The following is an 18,998-nucleotide window of genomic DNA, read 5'->3' on the forward strand; positions in this document are numbered from 1 at the left end:
CTTGAACACGTGCGAGGTTCCTATGTAATATGAAGAGATACATAATTGTATCTAATTAGACTTTGAACTACCAAATAAGTAACATAATACACTCCGAGATGCAAAAACACTTCATATCAAGTGTTTAGAATGATCTGGGTTGCATCTAAGGGTGTGTAGGGCCTAGATAAGGACTTTACTCTTCAAGAGTAAGCCCTTAGGGGATTTTACGGTCCAATGACCATATCCCCATGAGTTTACGGCCGTAAACTCATGGGTGGTGTGCTCTTGGATGCTAAATGGTCTTAAAATGCACAAGGGGAGGTTCTAGGGTTGAATCAAAGGCTTAGGAAGTGATCGGGACTTGAATTGACCTTGGAAAGGAGTTTACGGTTTATGAAGATGTTCTTGGTGATTTTACTACCTTAAACACATGATTTTACGGCCGTAAACTCATGTTTGTTCATGAATCATGTGTTTTGGTGGTTGTAGGTTAAGCATACAAAGTTCTAGGTCCAATTCTAAGCCATACAAGGTGTTAAGGGCACTTTAACACCCTTTAGAGGTGTTTATGGTCTAAGAAGGGGTGTTTACGGTTTTGGGAGACCTTCCCAAACCATAAACTCAAGTGTGACTCATTTGTGTATGTTTTGGTGCATCTTATGAAGGAATATAAGGTTCATGGAAGCTTTTGGAGGTTTTTAAGGGGCAATTTAACACCTTAAAAGGTGTTTATGGTCTATGAATGAGGGTTTATGGTCCAAGCATGTTCTTGGGCTGTAAACTCATGTTTACTCCTCAAATGGTAAGATTTTGGTGTTCAAATCTCGTACATGTAAGTCCTTAAGCCTTATCTAAGCACTAGAAGTGATTTGGAAGGGTTTTGGGGCTCCAAAACCCCATTCATAGGTGTTCACGGTTTGGGGATGTTCCTAGACCGTAAACACAAGTTCTTGGTCCTATTTCATGATTTAAACACGAATTTGAAAGCCAAACATGTTATACTATGAGCTAGGATGGATTTCTTACCAAATTGGAGCTTGAATATGGATGATTTTGGATCAAAGTCGAGTTTTAGAGAGAGAGTAGAGAGAGAAAGTTATGAGGTGGTGGTAAAGAGCTAAATTGAAGTTCACTCATCCTTTATATAAGGCTTGAGTTTGTGGCCCAGTGGAAATCTACCCGATACTGACGTTAAACGGAGCTTTTGGTCTTACCCGATTAATTTGTCGTAACTCGACGTGGTCGAAACTAAAAATTCTCCAATTAAAACTTGGGATGTTTTAACGTTTTTCCAATGCGTTCCAACACTTATGAAGAATAAAAGGTCGCAATTTAATTAATTTAACCCAAAAGTTAACGGAAAATCTTAATAAAAATAAATTTTATTAACGGAAATGGAATATTGTGACGGAATAAATTTCGGGTTGTCACATTATCCCCCCGTTTGAGGGAATTTCGTCCTGAAATTTAGAATTAAGACACAATCATGGGTTTGGAAAGAGACGTGGACATTTCTGTTTTATCGAGTCTTCGTGCTCCCAAGTAAACTAGGGTCCTCGCATGACATTCCAGCGAACCTTCACTTATCGGGATACGGCTTTGTTTCGTACGTTAAATCTCTCGATCATTGATTTCGATTGGTTCTTCCATGAGGTTTGATGTGTGCAAACTCACTTAGTTTTAAACCTACTTTTAATTATAAAATAAATACACAAAGGCAGTGGACCTATCAATTGTGGTATAGTTAAATAAGTAGGGTATCGAACACAGGGAACGGTAAATTAAAACTAAAAACTAATTTTATCTAAATTAATTAATAAGTAGGGGTTTTCTTCTAGTTTTACAAGACTAGAAACTTACTAATTATTACTTAATCTAAAACTTAGAAAAACAAAGAATTAACTAGATTCAATAATGGGAAGGAACTTCTGTTTAGTTCAACTTAATTGATCATATGGTTAATTTCAAGGTAATGGTGCAATGGATTAATTCTTTTGTTGGTTACCGATTCAAGTGATTAGATTCGCGTTCACTAAACTAATCATTAGCAAATAAACTAACTTAAACAGTGGCCAGTTGTCTAATTTAATTAAATTCACTAGATTAATTATTCGGGTTAATTTAGACTTGCAATAGTTAACTAATTTGGTCTTTTAATTAACTTCTTGTTGATGGTCATCACACAAGCTTGCACATGAATTTACTCAATTTTCTTATTAACTCTAGTTTCATGTTCATTAATCCTAGAGATATGGCAAAGTGGTCACATAGCATATGAGGTTGATAATCAATAGATGTTCATGCTAATCAATTATCTTCCTATTAACAGAAAATTAATTATTATTCACACACAAGGTTCTTTAGCAAGCTAAAATAACAAAAATCACCAACTTAGAATTAATCCTACCAACAATCAAACCATACTATCAATTTTGTATCCCCAAACAGAAGTCTAAAGGTTTTAGCTCATAATTGAAGTAAATAACAGCAAACAAACAGAGTCTAATTGTTTAACCATAATGACAAAACAAAAGATGAAGTAGAATGATGAAATTTGCCTCAAATCTCCTTCGGAATTGAATTCTAGCTTATAACTTCGTCTTCTAGGGTTTTTCTGACTTCTTAATCGCAGCTAAATCCTTCTGAGTCGTTCCAGAATTCTCTCCCATCGTTCTGAGGAGTTATCTTTATATATACGAATCGACTCGTCGAGTCAGGTGCTGACTCGTCGAGTCCATCTCTCAGTCCCCGTATTGTGATAAGTCTCTGGGTTTCTGAGTCTTTATCTTCTCGAATCTTCGCTTGGACTCGCCGAGTAGTCGACCCTACTCGCGGAGTAGGTGTTATTTTTAGTGTTTTTCTTCTTTGTTCCATTCTCGAGCTCTCAACCGCTTCTCCTGCTTCCGAGCTTCATTTTTGGACTGAAAATATAATTCAAACACTTTTAAGTACCTTTTGTCCACAAAATGCAATAATTTAGATAATAAATGAATAAAAATCTATACTTAATATGAACTAAATATGCACATATCAAAATACCCCACACTTGACTTTTGCTTGCCCCCAAGCAAAACTGAATTTTAAACGTTAGAATCACATATGACAACTCCAATCTAACCCAGCCATTATGCCAAGACCGCAACGCATACATTTGTGTCTAAATTTTTCCTAAAGAACCCCCCATACTCCAAATACTCACAATCCTCATAAACATTCGCCCACTCACCCCGAACTATGCTCATTTTATGCATCCCTCCGAATCCATCCGCAGAAAACCTCTTACCCTCAAGGTATTTTTAGTTGAGCAACCCAAGCATACATAATCTAGAATTACAATTTATGATACCACTATGGAGCTCTTTTGAATTCTTCACTTCCTTGATAATTTGATCTTTGATCTCTTTGAATTCACCACTTTGTTTGATTTTTGGTATCTTCAACTTTTTGAATTTCTTTGGAATTTTGATCTTTTGATCTTCACTTTATTTGCTCCAAAATTCTTCAAATTGTTCTTGCAATTCTCTTTTTTTTACATGTACCTCTCTTTTTTCACTCAAAAACCTACATGCTTAAGCAGGGGCGCTCAACCTCAACCTTTATTGGCTAACGATAATAATTTTCCTGGATACATTTCAGGTTTAGGCTGCTAAACATATTGCATCCCTCAGGCTGAGTGGGGTCGTGTTTTTGTCCCATGATTTCACTGGAATAAGGAAGCCACAAATGCACTAGAACGTGTATAGGCTCAACTAAACATTTGGGTTTTCATGCAATCATCAACACAATTCTAACATGGAATCCTAATTTGCTTTTACCAAAATTTTCTAAATTAAGTCCTAAGTAATATTTTTGGTATGCAACAATTTTTTTTAAAAATGAGCCTAAATTAAGATTCTAAATTTTCTAATATGTGACCAACCCCCTACCCCACACTTATTTTATGCAATACCCTCATTGCATATTATGCAAACAAAATAAAAATGCAAATATAGAGGGAATTGGAACAAACTCCCCTGGGGTAGCAGTCGATATGTTGATACTCTTCTCTTCAGCTCCAACTTCAATTGACTTTAGCCATGGTAATAGCTTAACCATGTCTTGGGCATCAAATCACATGTGGCAGCCCTAAATATGCAGGGAAAACAATGTAAGATCTTCAAGAATCGATATGGAGAAATAAGTGGTCAAGTGGTACACTCATCAGCATCAAATCAGCAGTCCTTTTGGTATAAAAATGAACGACTCGTCGAGTATAAGCGCGGACATCTTCGAATATACGAGAATACAAGGCGACTCGTCGAGTCAGTTTAGTGCACTCGACGAGTAGACCGCTGGACGAAAAAATGGTATTCTGCAATTCTTCCAGCCTCTAATAAATCTTCAAAATTTATCATCACTTCTAAACTCAATTGCTCATGTCCCTAGGGACTGGACTCGACACTTTGACTCTAACGTTTCCCTTTCTTGACTCTCTTTCACTCGTTATAACTCTCTTGACTCTATGACTCTAAACCCTTCTATGCAAGCACTCCTAATCCAATTCTGAAAATTATCAAGGCAATCAAACATTAAGCATAACAGTAAAAAGTCTTAACAAATTCCAAAACACACCAAATAAGAACAAAAACAAAAATAAAAATTGTTTAATAAAAACACAAAGAACTAATCCTCATCCTCATCGTCATGATCATGCGCCGCTCCACTTCCACTCGCGCCACTCCTTCTCTCATTGATCACCTCTTCCCACGACAGAATATACGGGAAGTTACCACCATCGATATGCGGAATGTTGAAATGGTCAAAAAGTCGAATGCGAGATTGATTGCTAAATTTGATACCCCGCGCCATTTGATATTGTAACCGCCTCATCTCAACATTGTACCAATCCATTGGTACTTCATCATTGTCTACCGGAATCACCGGCGGTTCCTCCTCTACATCACGCTCTCGCCTTGATCGGACCCTCCTTCCCGGCTCCTCGGGACCAACAACAGGATCATCATGCGGGATAGCATAATGACCACCACCATAGTCCTCAATGATCCTAGCCCTCCTAAAAAGAATGGGATTGAATGGAGGGGTAGGAATCATAGTCATCAAATTCCACGCGCCACGGGTCATCAACCCAAACGAATTGGCGAGCCGTGTGACAAACATACCACCATTAATCTTCGATGTCTTGCGGTCTTTGACCGCACCCTCGGCCAAATATGAAGCCAAACACCAAGGAATATTGCAGAAAGTGTCGGGTGTGATAATGCTCCATAAGTAGAAGACATCAAGGTTAGAAACCTTGTCATCATCCTTTCTTTGGTTAATGGTGGTGGAAATAAGGCGATGAATAAGGCGGTGTGTAGGCGACCGAATGCTTCCCTCCTGGGCTGACTTCGGAATGTACACTTTGTTGGCAATCGTATTCCATCAACCCGTGCTCGTCACTCCATCGGGGAACACCTTGTGAGAGCTTTCCATAAATGCGCGGAAAATAGCGGTCGAGACCAATGACCGGTCATAAATACCCATCCGACAAGCCAGATCAACAACGGAGCACTGATGAAACTCGCCCCCAAGACAGAAACTAACACTCGTCGGGTGATAGCAGTCATCTCTCCCACGAAAAGATACAGTGGAGAAAAATTCCAGGCAAAGCTCCCGGTACACCGGCTCTTGAATACGAAAGATCCGGCTCCACCCATCGCAAACCATCGTCTCCCCCTCATAAGCAAACTCCTTTAAAAGATAAGGAGCCAACTCTTCTTCATAATGCACACTTTGCAACCAACCCCAATCAATTCTGTTGGGCACGTAAATTTCTTTCTTCCTAACTTCAGCTAATTTCTTCTTCCATCTCGTCTTGGTTGAAGCGGATTCGATTTGAGAGAAATTTAACCAAGGAAAATCTCCTTGGCGTCCACTGGAACCTTGTCCCCTATGAAACATTGTCCCTGCAAAACAAAGAACATAAAACCCAGAAAACACAGAAAATCATCAAAACAGATTACGCTTGGGTCCCCGACTCGACTCGTCGAGTCCATGAACGACTCGGCGAGTCGCAAGAACTGCGCGAGTCAGTCGGTGAGTCGGTCAAAATTGAACCATGAAATCTCAAAATTACTTCAAGGGTTTTGTCCAGGGGCATGTCTAAAATGTATTGGGGCAAGAATAATCGTCCAAAACAACATAATTGATGTAAAATCGAAACCCTAGATATTCACTATAAATCAAAATCGGGTATGCTATGAAATTACTACCATAGATCATCTTAAAATCATTGCTCTAACAAAATAAAGGAGGAAATTAGTTACCTTTCGTGATAGAAGTTGATAAACTTGAAGAACAATTGAAGAAGATGATGAATGCTTGAGAGAAAGAGTTGGGAGGGAGGCGCACGACGAGTGAAGTGTGAAAAAAAACTGATTTCATTAGGGTTAAAATCCTAGTTACCGGTTGTAAAAATTATTTTTATTTTTTTCTGTAAATAAAACCGACTCGGCAAGTCTGGTCGCGATTTTTAAAACTATCTGGAAATGAATTGACTCGTCGAGTCATGGTCAGACTCGGCGAGTCTCTTGCAAACAATTCAAAAAATTATAAAATTTTGCCATTTATTTAGAAAAGAAAATTTATTCCACCCTACACTTAGTCCATATGCACTCTCAAGCAAACATGTCCGACGAATTGGAAGATTAAAATTCTAAAAACGAAAAAAAATTCAAACAAAACTCAAAAGGTAAAAGAAAGCAAACTCTAAATAATGGGTTGCCTCCCGCCAAGCGCTTCTTTTTAAGGAGTCGTTAGCTGGACTCCTTCTCGTCTACGTCTCGTCATCTTCCAGCATCGGAAATGCACGCCTAATCTTTTGTGGTTTGTACTTCGTCTTGTAAGCGTGAATCTTCTTTTTGTAAGCCTGTTTTAATTCCTCTCTCTTCTTTATTACAACATCATCCTCAGCTGCTTGGGCTTCCCTTCTCCTTTTTTTTTTCTTCTTCACCCCATTCTTTTTCACCTTCTCTTGCACCTCCTTTTCATCAAACTTAATTACTTCGTATTTTGTGAAAGTTCGTGCTCTAGGTTTGGTAATGAATGGTTGATCAGCCTCCACTTTCCTATCATTTGCCTTCTCCTCTTTTTCTGTGCTTACCCCATCTTCAAGCGGAATTGCATCAAGACATGCTATATGGACGTGTTGAACTTCCGTATCCATTTCTCCTTCTGCTATTTGTTCTTCTAAAGAATCATGAAAAATATCCAAGTCCAGAATATGCAGAGAACTAGCAACAAGCAGATCTAAGTCGTCCAAGTTGTTGGAAATTTCGACTGGACTCGTCGAGTCCAGTAAAGTGACTCGGCGAGTCGGATCGTATTTCACCATTTCCACTGTGTTATCCGAGTCGTCTCCTTCCAGTAGCTTTTTTATCTCCTCCAAGTCCTTGTTAACATCTCCATCCTCTCCAGAAGGTGATGAAAACTTGCTTGGATCTTCTTCTTGCAAAAGTGCAAGTTCTTTTTGTAGTATCTCGTCATCCAAATGGATAAATGAGATCTCTTCTTTTCTTTCCTCTTCTTGCTTGGCTTCTGGTACAGCTCTAAATATTGCCGACTCGTCTCCTACTCTTAACGTTAGTGTAGACTCACATACATCAATTAAAGCACATGCGGTGTTTAAAAATGACCTCCCCAAAATAATCGAAATTTCGGGGTCTTCTTCCATATCAAGCACCACAAAGTCTACTGGAAATATGAACTTGTCGACTTTAATAAGAAGATCCTCACAAACGCCTAGTGGATGTATTGTTTTCTTGTCTGCCAAATGGATCTTCATGTTTACCGGTCTTGGCTCCGGTAAATTCAGCTTCTTAAAGAAAGAGAAAGACATCAGATTGATGCGTGCACCCGAGTCGGTCAACGCTTGAGTGACAAATGCATTTCCAAACTGGCACAGAATTATAATACTCCCCGGATCGCCCTTCTTTTCGGGTAGCTCACTCAATATTATCTCCGCGACTTCAGCCAAGTCTTTCCTAGCAGCAAAGAGACCTTTTAGTAAGTTGAAGTACTTAGGTTTTTTGAGCATCGTTTCTACAAATGGCACATTGACTTGTAGGGCTTTAACATGCTTCATAAAGGATTTATAAGCTTCAACTTTTTCCACAGGCATGGCTTTGATTGGGAATGGCAAAGGGGGATTATATGGCTTTAAGGGAATGACAGTTTTGTCATTTACGCATGGACTCGTCGATTCCATTAGAGGGACTCGGCGAGTCTGGTCGGGTTTAGCTGGAGCCGACTCTTTTTCCTTTTCTGTCTTCCTCTTGGAGATCCTCTGTGCATGTGTGAAAAATTCTTCATTACTGGAGGTCACTGCACTCACATTCTCCATTCTCAGATTGGTTTCGGTATTACTTAGAAGTTGACCCGGTCTTCTTTCGTTCACTTGGTGTGCAAGTTGTCCCAGCTGTTTCTCAATGTTGAGAATGGATGCCTGCTGATTCCTTAGCATATTTCTGGTCTCGTGTATTGCAGCATCGTGATCATTTTGTCTCTTTTCGGACACGGCTATGAATCTAGTGAACAATTCTTCTAAATCGGCTTTCTTTTCCATCACCGGTTCTTCCTTTTGATAAAATCCCCTCTCTTTCTGCTTGTATTTCTCATCCTTATCCTTCTTGTATTCTTCGTATGGGAGCCATTACTTCTTCGGTTTCCACCAATTCTCGTCGTATCTATCGCCACTTGAGTAGAACACTTGAGCCTCCTTGTTTCCATTTTCATCCAAATCACAATCCTTTGTGAGATGGGGCCCTCTACAATTCTCACATTCAACCCGAATAGCATGGATTGTTTGATCCATTTTTGTCATTCTTCTATCTAGACTATCGAGCTTAGCTATCACCACCACCATGCTATCATTTGCCGAGTTCACTACCCCCCGACTTACTTCGTTTCTTGGATTGTGGTATTCTCTAGAGTGCTTAGAGAATTCTTTAATTAACTCCTTGATTACCGAGGGCGCCTTCTTCGTGAGCGGGCCTTGAGAATCGAGCAATGGCCTTGTGGTGACATTGACTCCATCATAGAAAATGGAGACCTCTTGTTGGCTATTAAGGTCATGGTGTGGGCAATTTCTAAGCAAGCTCTTGTACCTTTCCCAAGCTTCATAAAGAGATTCTCCAGGTTGTTGCTCGAAGTTGGCAATGACTTTCTTTAGCTTGGCTATTTTGGAGGGCGGGCAAAAGTGGTCTATGAACTCTTCTTTCATCTTGGCCCATGTGGTGACCGATTCGGGAGGAAGTGACTTTAGCCAATCCTTTGCAGTACCTTTGAACGTGACTGGAAGCATGCGAAGAAGTTGGGTCTCGCGTGGAACATTCGGTACATTGAAGTAGTCAGCTACATCATTCACTTCGTCCAAGTGCTTGTAGGCGTCTTCGTGATCCTTCCCATAAAAAGGAGTCTCCTTGAGTTGAGCGAGAATATGGCCTTTTAGTTCGAAAGTAGCGGTTGCGGGAATTACGGGCTGCACAAGTCCCAGGCCGGTGTCATCGCACATCCTCTTCTTCCATTCCCCCATGGGGACTTCATCGATATTAGCCATGGTGATAGCTAAATCGTCTTCAAACTCGGATTCGTGCTCATATGTGGGTTCTTCTTCTTCCTCAGTCTCGTACTCGATATCTTCTTGAATTGGTTCTCCGATTGTCAAAGAGGCACTGGATGCTCTTGATTTGCTACTCCTATTCTTGCTGAAAACGGACTTGAGGTTTTTGAGTGGCGAGTTCTTTGAAGAAGCGGATTCTCCAACGGTTTTGCCTTTGCTCCTCCTTAGTGCGGATTGCGGGTCTTCAAGAGGAGGGACCAGAGGTGTATCAGATCCTCGGGTCATGAAACAACTGTAAACAAAACAAAAAACGCGTAAAAAGAACAAAAATAAAATAAAAAATTAAAACTGTAACAACGATGTACTCGCTGAGTCGGCACGAGTGCACTCGGCGAGTTCAAGGCAAAAACAGAAAAAAATTTCTAGTTACTTTAAAAACGGATTTTTATTAAAACTTATTCTACTTACTGAATTACCTTTTAAATTACTTTGTGTAAGATAAATCTCACACAAAAGATCGATTAAATTAAAATTTAATGTTAATTTTAGAACCGTTCCCCGGCAACGGCGCCAAAAACTTGATGTGTACAAACTCACTTAGTTTTAAACCTACTTTTAATTATAAAATAAACACACAAAGGCAGTGGACCTATCAATTGTGGTATAGTTAAATAAGTAGGGTATCGAACACAGGAAACGGTAAATTAAAACTAAAAACTAATTTCATCTAAATTAATTAATAAGTAGGGGTTTTCTTCTAGTTTTACAAGACTAGAAACTTACTAATTATTACTTAATCTAAAACTTAGAAAAACAAAGAATTAACTAGATTCAATAATGGGAAGGAACTTCTGTTTAGTTCAACTCAATTGATCATATGGTTGATTTCAAGGTAATGGTGCAATGGATTAATTCTTTTGTTGGTTACCGATTCAAGTGATTAGATTCGCGTTCACTAAACTAATCATTAGCAAATAAACTAACTTAAACAGTGGCCAGTTGTCTAATTTAATTAAATTCACTAGATTAATTATTCGGGTTAATTTAGACTTGCAATAGTTAACTAATTTGGTCTTTTAATTAACTTCTTGTTGATGGTCATCACACAAGCTTGCACATGAATTTACTCAATTTTCTTATTAACTCTAGTTTTATGTTCATTAATCCTAGAGATATGGCAAAGTGGTCACATAGCATATGAGGTTGATAATCAATAGATGTTCATGCTAATCAATTATCTTCCTATTAACAGAAAATTAATTATTATTCACACACAAGGTTCTTTAGCAAGCTAAAATAACAAAAATCACCAACTTAGAATTAATCCTACCAACAATCAAACCATATTATCAATTTTGTATCCCCAAACAGAAGTCTAAAGGTTTTAGCTCATAATTGAAGTAAATAACAGCAAACAAACAGAGTCTAATTGTTTAACCATAATGACAAAACAAAAGATTAAGTAGAATGATGAAATTTGCCTCAAATCTCCTTCGGAATTGAATTCTAGCTTATAACTTCGTCTTCTAGGGTTTTTCTGACTTCTTAATCGCAGCTAAATCCTTATGAGTCGTTCCAGAATTCTCTCCCATCGTTCTGAGGAGTTATCTTTATATATACGAATCGACTCGTTGAGTCAGGTGCTGACTCGTCGAGTCCATCTCTCAGTCCCCGTATTGTGATAAGTCTCTGGGTTTCCGAGTCTTTATCTTCTCGAATCTTCGCTTGGAATCGCCGAGTAGTCGACCCTACTCGCCGAGTAGGTGTTATTTTTAGTGTTTTTCTTCTTTGTTCCATTCTCGAGCTCTCAACCGCTTCTCCTGCTTCCGAGCTTCATTTTTGGACTGAAAATATAATTCAAACACTTTTAAGTACCTTTTGTCCACAAAATGAAATAATTTAGCTAATAAATGAATAAAAATCTATACTTAATATGAACTAAATATGCACATATCAAGGTTCAGACTTTCGTTGATTTCGGTCTCATCAAAGGGATTACTAGGGTTTCATCGGATAGGCACTTCTTAAGAATAGAGACGTGGAAGACAGGGTGAATTTTGCTAAGTTCTGAAAGTAGTTGGAGTTTGTAGTCTACGGGACCGATTCTTGCGAAGATTTCGAAAAGGTTCTATGTATATAGGGTTAAGTTTTACATGCTTTCCAAAGCGTATCATGCCTTTTCGGGGTAAGACTTTCAACAAGACACAATCTCCAACAAAAAGGGTACGCCTTTCTGTGTCGAAGTGGTTAGGGGTTAGGAGATTCTGGATGAACCTGCGATAGTAGTCCGCGAGACCCAAGAATTTGACGGATTTCTGTGGGTGTCTTCGGTGCCGACTAATTCTCTATTGCCTGGATTTTTGGACGGGTCCACGTGTATGCCTTTCTCGCTTACCACGTGACCAAGGAAAGTGGTTAGACTGAAGGGCATCACTACGAACTCGTAGTGACCATATCGAGTCCTGAATGCTGTCTTGGAAACATCATTCTCATGAACTCGAAGATGACGGTACCCTAATTTAAGGTCTATCTTCGAAAAGTAACTGGCTCCCTGAAGTTGGTTGAAAAGGTCGTCTATTCGAGGAAGAGGATATTGGTTTTTGACGGTTTATTTGTTTAACTTGCGGTAGTCGATACACATCCGGAAGGATCGATCTTTCTTCTTTACAAACAATACCGGGGCTCCCCAGGGTGAGGAACTCGGTCTGATGAACCCTTTGCAGAGTAGCTCATTAAGCTGACTGGATAACTCCTGCATTTCTGCTGGCGCTAAGCGATAGGAAGATTTGGCTACAAGATTTGCTCCAGGAATTAGGTCGATGCGAAACTCGACTTGACGTTCGGAAGGAATTCCCGGGAGCTCTTCGGAAAAGACATCAGGAAAATTGCAGACTTCGGGGATGCTCTCAAGGTCTTTAACTTCCTGTTTCTCGTTGATCACATAGGCTAAGAATTTATGGCACTCCTTTCGGGGAAGCTTTCGAGTTTTGATGCACGAAATGATGCGTAGGATGAAACTAAGTTTATTGTCATAGATTATGTGGGTTTGACCAGGGGGAAGGTTGAGATAGATAGATTTCTCGTAACAAAGGATATCAGTACGATTGAGGCTCAACCAATCCATGCCAATGATAACATCAAAGCTCTTTATGGAAAACCGACATAAGATCGATGGGAAAAGAATGATCGTTGAGGGTAAGGGTACAACCTATGAATATATCGCTAATGTTCTCTTTCTCACCGTTCGTTATATCGACGTTAAATGCTTCGGTTACTAATTGAGGACTATGATTAAAAGTTGTTTGAATGAATGGCTAACAGATTTTCTTTCAGCACTAGAATCGAAAAGGATTGCAAGCATAAGAGATGTCGAGGAGGAACATACTAGTGGCAACGGTGGGATCGGCGGCTGCCTCATCTCTTCCCATAGCTAGGACTCTTCCAGTGTTGCCATTTGTTGCTGTCTTAGGGCAGTTTTGCTTGAAATGCCCGACTTCGCCGCAACCGTAGTAGGCCTGACTGATACCCGCTCCGGAAGCTTGATTGGTTGATTGGGTTGGTGTTCTACAGCTTCGCGCAAGGTGACCTTCCTGGCCATAGTTTTTACAAAACTTCTCACGACATGGGCCAGGAATACGATGGTGGTAACTGCACCTGTTACACCACGGGAGGGTACCAGCATATCCAGTGGTAGGTGCTTGAGCTGAGGAACCGACAACATAAATAGCAACAGGGGTAGTAGCAGCGTGGACTACCACTGTTTGCTGTTTCTTCGAGGACTCCTGTGAAGACTGAATCTTCTTCTTCTTCCAAAATTTTCTTTTCTCACCACTTCTCTCTGTCGGTTCAGGAGTGGTGGTTGCTTCCTCTAGGTCATCATTATGGTCGATCAGGGTTTGCGCTAGGCATTTGGCGCTGTCGTAGGTGTCTGGCTTCGCCGCCAAGACATTTCCCTTGGTTGGTTGGGTCAACCTCCAGATGAACCTCTCAATCTTTTTACTCTCCGGGGTAACCATTCCCGGACATAGTAGCGCCAAATCATCGAATATGGAAGTGTAAGCGGCGATATCGGAACCCTTCATCTTCAGGTTCCAGAGTTCATGCTCCAGCTTCTGCATTTCGCCCCGAGGGCAGTACTCTGCAAGCAGAAGTTCCTTCATGATCTCCCAACCCATAGCATTGGCTACAAGTAGGGTTAAGGATTTGACTCGGCCGTTCCACCAAGTCAGAGCTTTATCGGTGAACGTGCAGGCGGCGAATTTCACCTTGTCGGATTCTGAACAAGCACAGATTTCGAAAATAGATTCGATTTTCTCTAACCACCGAGTTAGGGTAATGACACCTCTAGTGCCATCGAAAGATGTGGGTTTCGCGTTCATAAAGTCTTTATAGGAACACTCCTTCCGGTGTCCCTGGCTACCTTCCTGGTTTTGGGGCTGAGTACCACTTCCTTGCCCGCCTGAACCATCGGGGTTCATTTGAGCAACAGCTGCTTGGAACATGGCGGGATCAAATGGAGGGGGAGGTGGTGGCGGAGGAGGATTGTTATTCTTTGAGCTGGGTCTTTTCCTTGGAGGCATCTTGATCTAAAATATCCAGGAAAGAGAGGATCATAAGTCCTCTGAATTTAATCAAGAGATATGGAACAAGAGATATCTCATTATGACAGACATAGGGTTCTATAAGCGATAAGCATGAAAGAGTTATCAAGGCAGATAAACTATCGCTAAAGAAGGAACGAGTAGCAATACTCGGAATGAATTTCTACAACATATTCGGTTTCTGGCTAAAATACTCCCATAGTATTTTATGTTTCGCTGTGACGACGACTCATTGTTTGGGTATTTGGTAAGTTTTAGGCATGCTGCATACCACAATCACTCCCAAGCACATGTTGGCCGTGTCTCGAATGAATATAGTTGATCAGGCTATATTGACCCTAGACACGACTACATAACTGCCCAGGTTTAACCGCAGCATACAACACCCAATTACTTATGTTTTGTTCTATTTGAGGTTACGGATTCCGACGGTTAGGTATACTTGTATACTTTTTTTTAAAAAATACTTATATTTTAAAGTATACTTTTAGTTCAGAGCACTTTGGCCCCTTAGTATTTATAGTCTTATACCATGTAAGGTTTGGTATACTTAGTTCAGTATAAACAAGGGCTCTGATACCAATCTGTCACACCCCGAAACCGATGGCGGAAACGTTCCAGGACGGAGGATGTCATGTAAAGTATCACAACCAATGTACATAGTAAGCGTAGTAAACACAACCATTACATTACATAGAAGTATTTACATTTGTTTGAAAGTAAAGTTATATATGATTATAGATATATATATATATATATATATATACAACCAAAATGAACAAAAGTAAAGACGAGACTGCTATATTGCTCCGTCTTCTCCAAAAGATCGCGGTGTACCTGTCTAATTTGGACCTGAGAATACAAGCAGTTTGAAAATCAACATAAAGCTGGTGAGTTCATAAGCGGATTGTTTTCGTAAAAGAACAAGTTTCCTTTGGTTTTCTGAAAAAGTTGATATCCAAGAAAATCCCATATTTTCTTATAAGGAAAGTTTAGTTATCCATTTGTTACATAGTTTGGTTAATAGCAGTTATGTTATCCCAGGAAAAACCCTTATTTTCCTAAAAGATGTGGTTAGTTCTTGTTTCGGAATGCAATGTACTAGTATCTACCATACTTGTAGTATTAGATAAGTATTTAGAATGATCCGGGTTGCATCTAAGGGTGTGTAGGGCCTAGATAAGGAGTTTACTCTTCAAGAGTAAGCCCTTAGGGGAGTTTACGGTCCAATGACCATATCCCCATGATTTTACGGCCGTAAACTCATGGGTGGTGTGTTCTTGGATGCTAAATGGTCTTACAATGCACAAGGGGAGGTTCTAGGGTTGAATCAAAGGCTTAGGAAGTGATCGGGACTTGAATTGCCCTTGGAAAGGAGTTTACGGTTTATGAAGATGTTCTTGGTGAGTTTACTACCTTAAACACATGATTTTACGGCCGTAAACTCATGTTTGTCCATGAATCATGTGTTTTGGTGGTTGTAGGTTAAGCATACAAAGTTCTAGGTCCAATTCTAAGCCATACAAGGTGTTAAGGGCACTTTAACACCCTTTGGAGGTGTTTATGGTCTAAGAAGGGGTGTTTACAGTTTTGGGAGACCTTCCCAAACCGTAAACTCAAGTGTGACTCATTTGTGTATGTTTTGGTGCATCTCATGAAGGAATATAAGGTTCATGGAAGCTTTTGGAGGTTTTTAAGGGGCAATTTAACACCTTAAAAGGTGTTTATGGTCTATGAATGAGGGTTTATGGTCCAAGCATGTTCTTGGGCCGTAAACTCATGTTTACTCCTCAAATGGTAAGATTTTGGTGTTCAAATCTCGTACATGCAAGTCCTTAAGCCTTATCTAAGCACTAGAAGAGATTTGGAAGGGTTTTGGGGCTCCAAAACCCCATTCATAGGTGTTCACGGTTTGGGGATGTTCCTAGACCGTAAACACAAGTTCTTGGTCCTATTTCATGATTTAAACACAAATTTGAAAGCCAAACATGTTATACTATGAGCTAGGATGGATTTCTTACCAAATTGGAGCTTGAATATGGATGATTTTGGATCAAAGTCGAGTTTTAGGGAGAGAGTAGAGAGAGAGAGTTATGAGGTGGTGGTAAAGAGCTAAATTGAAGTTCACTCATCCTTTATATAAGGCTTGAGTTTGTGGCCCGATGGAAATCTACCAGATACTGACGTTAAACGGAGCTTTTGGTCGTACCCGATTAATTTGTTGTAACCCGACGTGGTCGAAACTAAAAATTCTCCAATTAAAAATTGGGATGTTTTAACGTTTTTCTAATGCGTTCCGACACTTATGAAGAATAAAAAATCGCAATTTAATTAACTTAACCCAAAAGTTAATGGAAAATCTTAATAAAAATAAATTTTATTAACGGAAATGGAATATTGTGACAGAATAAATTTCGGGTTGTCACATGGAACGACTGGAAAAGACCAAAAGCATGATCGCTTTTGGATTTGCGTTTTATATAAGTTCCATAAAGGAATGAACCGTGGAAAATACTGTTCAAAACATCAAGTGTACTCGAAATGGGGGAAGATGAACAATGAAATCATGTTCTTTAATGATTTGTATACCAACATGAAATGTCAATGGAAAAGTGGAGAAAGCGATGATATGATTTTGAGGAAAGCGTTGAAAGTGTATCAAAAAGAAAACCTGAAGGCTTTCAAGTTTCTTGGAGTTTGGAATTTTGTGAAAGATAACAAGAAATGGCAAAACAACTAAACATCAGACAAGCATATCGATAGTGCTTCAAAACGCAACAGAACATCTGAGTCCGACAATACTACATCAGATGCTCGTGTTCAATTTGATCTGAATGAAGATGAATCTGTTCCAGTTTCACCACCTTCCCGACTCATGGGAAGAGACAAAACTAAAAGCAATTGCAAAGGCAAAGCGTCGGATTCAGGCGAGTTGAAAGAAATGGGGGCGACATGAAGGGTATAAAAGATAAGATGGACAAGATTTTGCAAATTGCTTATGAAAGAGAGATTCGGAAAAAAAAAGACAATGACATGAGAATACTATCGTTGGACATGATGAATATGACCGGGGACGAGCTTCAAGTTATTTTGGCGACGAAGGAGAAAGTGAAAAAACATTACGCAAATCGTGGCTATTTTTTTTTTCCAAGTTGTTAATCATTTGGTGTGTGTGTGTTTATTTTTATTTTTATTTTTTAAGTTGTAAGTTTTATGTTTCTAATTTGCTTTTCTAAATTTTTAGGTTTATTTTAAGTTAAGCAATGTATGTCATTTTTATTTTTAATTAATGAAATATTATCTTTTTTAAAAAAAATAAAGATTTTATCCATTAAAAATAAAATAAAATAAACCCAAGTAATGCAATGTAATGTTTTTTTTAAATGAAGTTTTATTTGATTAAATTATTTAAAAAAGAACAAAAAAACAAAAAAAACGAAAAATGTGACACGACTCATTTGGTATGGCAAGAAACCACACTTATATGGTAAAAAAATGATGTAATGTAACAATGAAGGGAGTACAGTTTCGATAGAACCACTCCTTCTACTTAATAAATGTATCAAGAAGTAATATATAAATCATGTCATCATATATCCCAACGAGTTATTTCTTGATATGTCATAAGATATCAAGCTAATATAAAAAGATAAACCACACATATTAGTATCCTCGGTTGTAAAATAGGTTGTAAAATAGATAGGTAAAATATAATGTGCCTTTTTTCTAAACTTAACAATTATATATGGGGTTTCCGAATATAATATAATTATATAATAAATAATAACTTGTGGTTTTTTTCTATATTTTGCCCTTTATAAAATGGCTTATATATTTTTTAAATGTAATTTTTGATAAATAATTAAATACAAATGGGCTTTCAACTATTTCTCTAAGGTCTCAGCCAACAAAGTCCAGCCCAAGAATATAACATCACTTGAGACTTACGACAACCCGTCTTCTACCTTCACTCAGACAAAACCCCCATCGAAAACCCTGATTCAGAGCCAAATCAGTTTGATCTTCGATCGCCAATGGCCGGAGGTCGATTTCGCGAGCTACTAAAAAAGTACGGCAAGGTGGCGCTAGTTGTACACTGTTCCGTCTCAGCCGCCAGCATTACCGGATTGTACGTCGCCATAAAGAACAATATCGACGTCGAATCAGCTATGGAAAAAGTTCGTTTCAAGCAACTTGAATCCGTTCTCGAAAAATTCGGCATGAGCGGTCCAAAGGAAGTAGAAGTAGACACTGCTACAGGGTTTCCGCAATCAAATCAGGAATCAATCGATGAGGCGACGAAGCCGAGGAATCGGACGGCTGAGCTCGCGGCGTCGAGCGGCGGAGCATTGGCGTTAGCGGTTCTTTGTAATAAGGCTCTGTTTCCGGTTAGAGTTCCGATCACCATTGCTCTCACACCTCCGATTGCTAGGTTTCTAGCAAGGAGGCAGATCATTAAAAATAGTTTATGATGAATATGATCTTCTCCTTTCTCTTTAGTTAAGAAAAATGCATACAATTTCTTCCATTGATACCAAGTTATATGGATCGATATTGTTAGAAATGCATACGCTTACTGCTTACATGATAGGTGATTAATAAGCAATTATACATTTCCTGAATTGCATTCAACTTTAAGGCATTTGTTTTGAAGATATATATCATGATTGTATCCCTAATTCGTCAGAAACTTTCCATATCTTAGTGTTCTTGTAATTTGATAGTTTAAGCTTAGCAACATTGGTGCTTTAAAGGTTAAATGCTGTATTCTTGTGAACATGTAGCTTCTTAGTTCTTATTAGACTTGGTGTTCTGAA

At 39.1% G+C, this 18,998-nt stretch overlaps 1 protein-coding gene and 1 non-coding gene across 2 annotated transcripts; both read left to right on the top strand.

Moving 5' to 3' along the window:
- Positions 1–9,086: 9,086 nt before the first annotated feature.
- LOC145071647 (small nucleolar RNA R71) lies at positions 9,087–9,193 on the top strand. Its single transcript, XR_013690653.1, has one exon. It is a non-coding gene; the product is annotated as a small nucleolar RNA R71 (small nucleolar RNA).
- An 8,937-nt stretch (positions 9,194–18,130) lies between these two features.
- Positions 18,131–18,998, top strand: LOC145071375 (uncharacterized). The gene has a single exon (XM_079018274.1). The coding sequence runs from the start codon at positions 18,216–18,218 to the stop codon at positions 18,651–18,653; it is 438 nt and encodes a 145-aa protein (XP_078874400.1). The 5' UTR covers positions 18,131–18,215; the 3' UTR covers positions 18,654–18,998.

Source organism: Lactuca serriola, chromosome 8 (assembly GCF_051521515.1).
Source record: "Lactuca serriola cultivar US96UC23 chromosome 8, Lser_US96UC23_V15, whole genome shotgun sequence".
NCBI classification, from domain to species: Eukaryota; Viridiplantae; Streptophyta; class Magnoliopsida; order Asterales; family Asteraceae; genus Lactuca; species Lactuca serriola.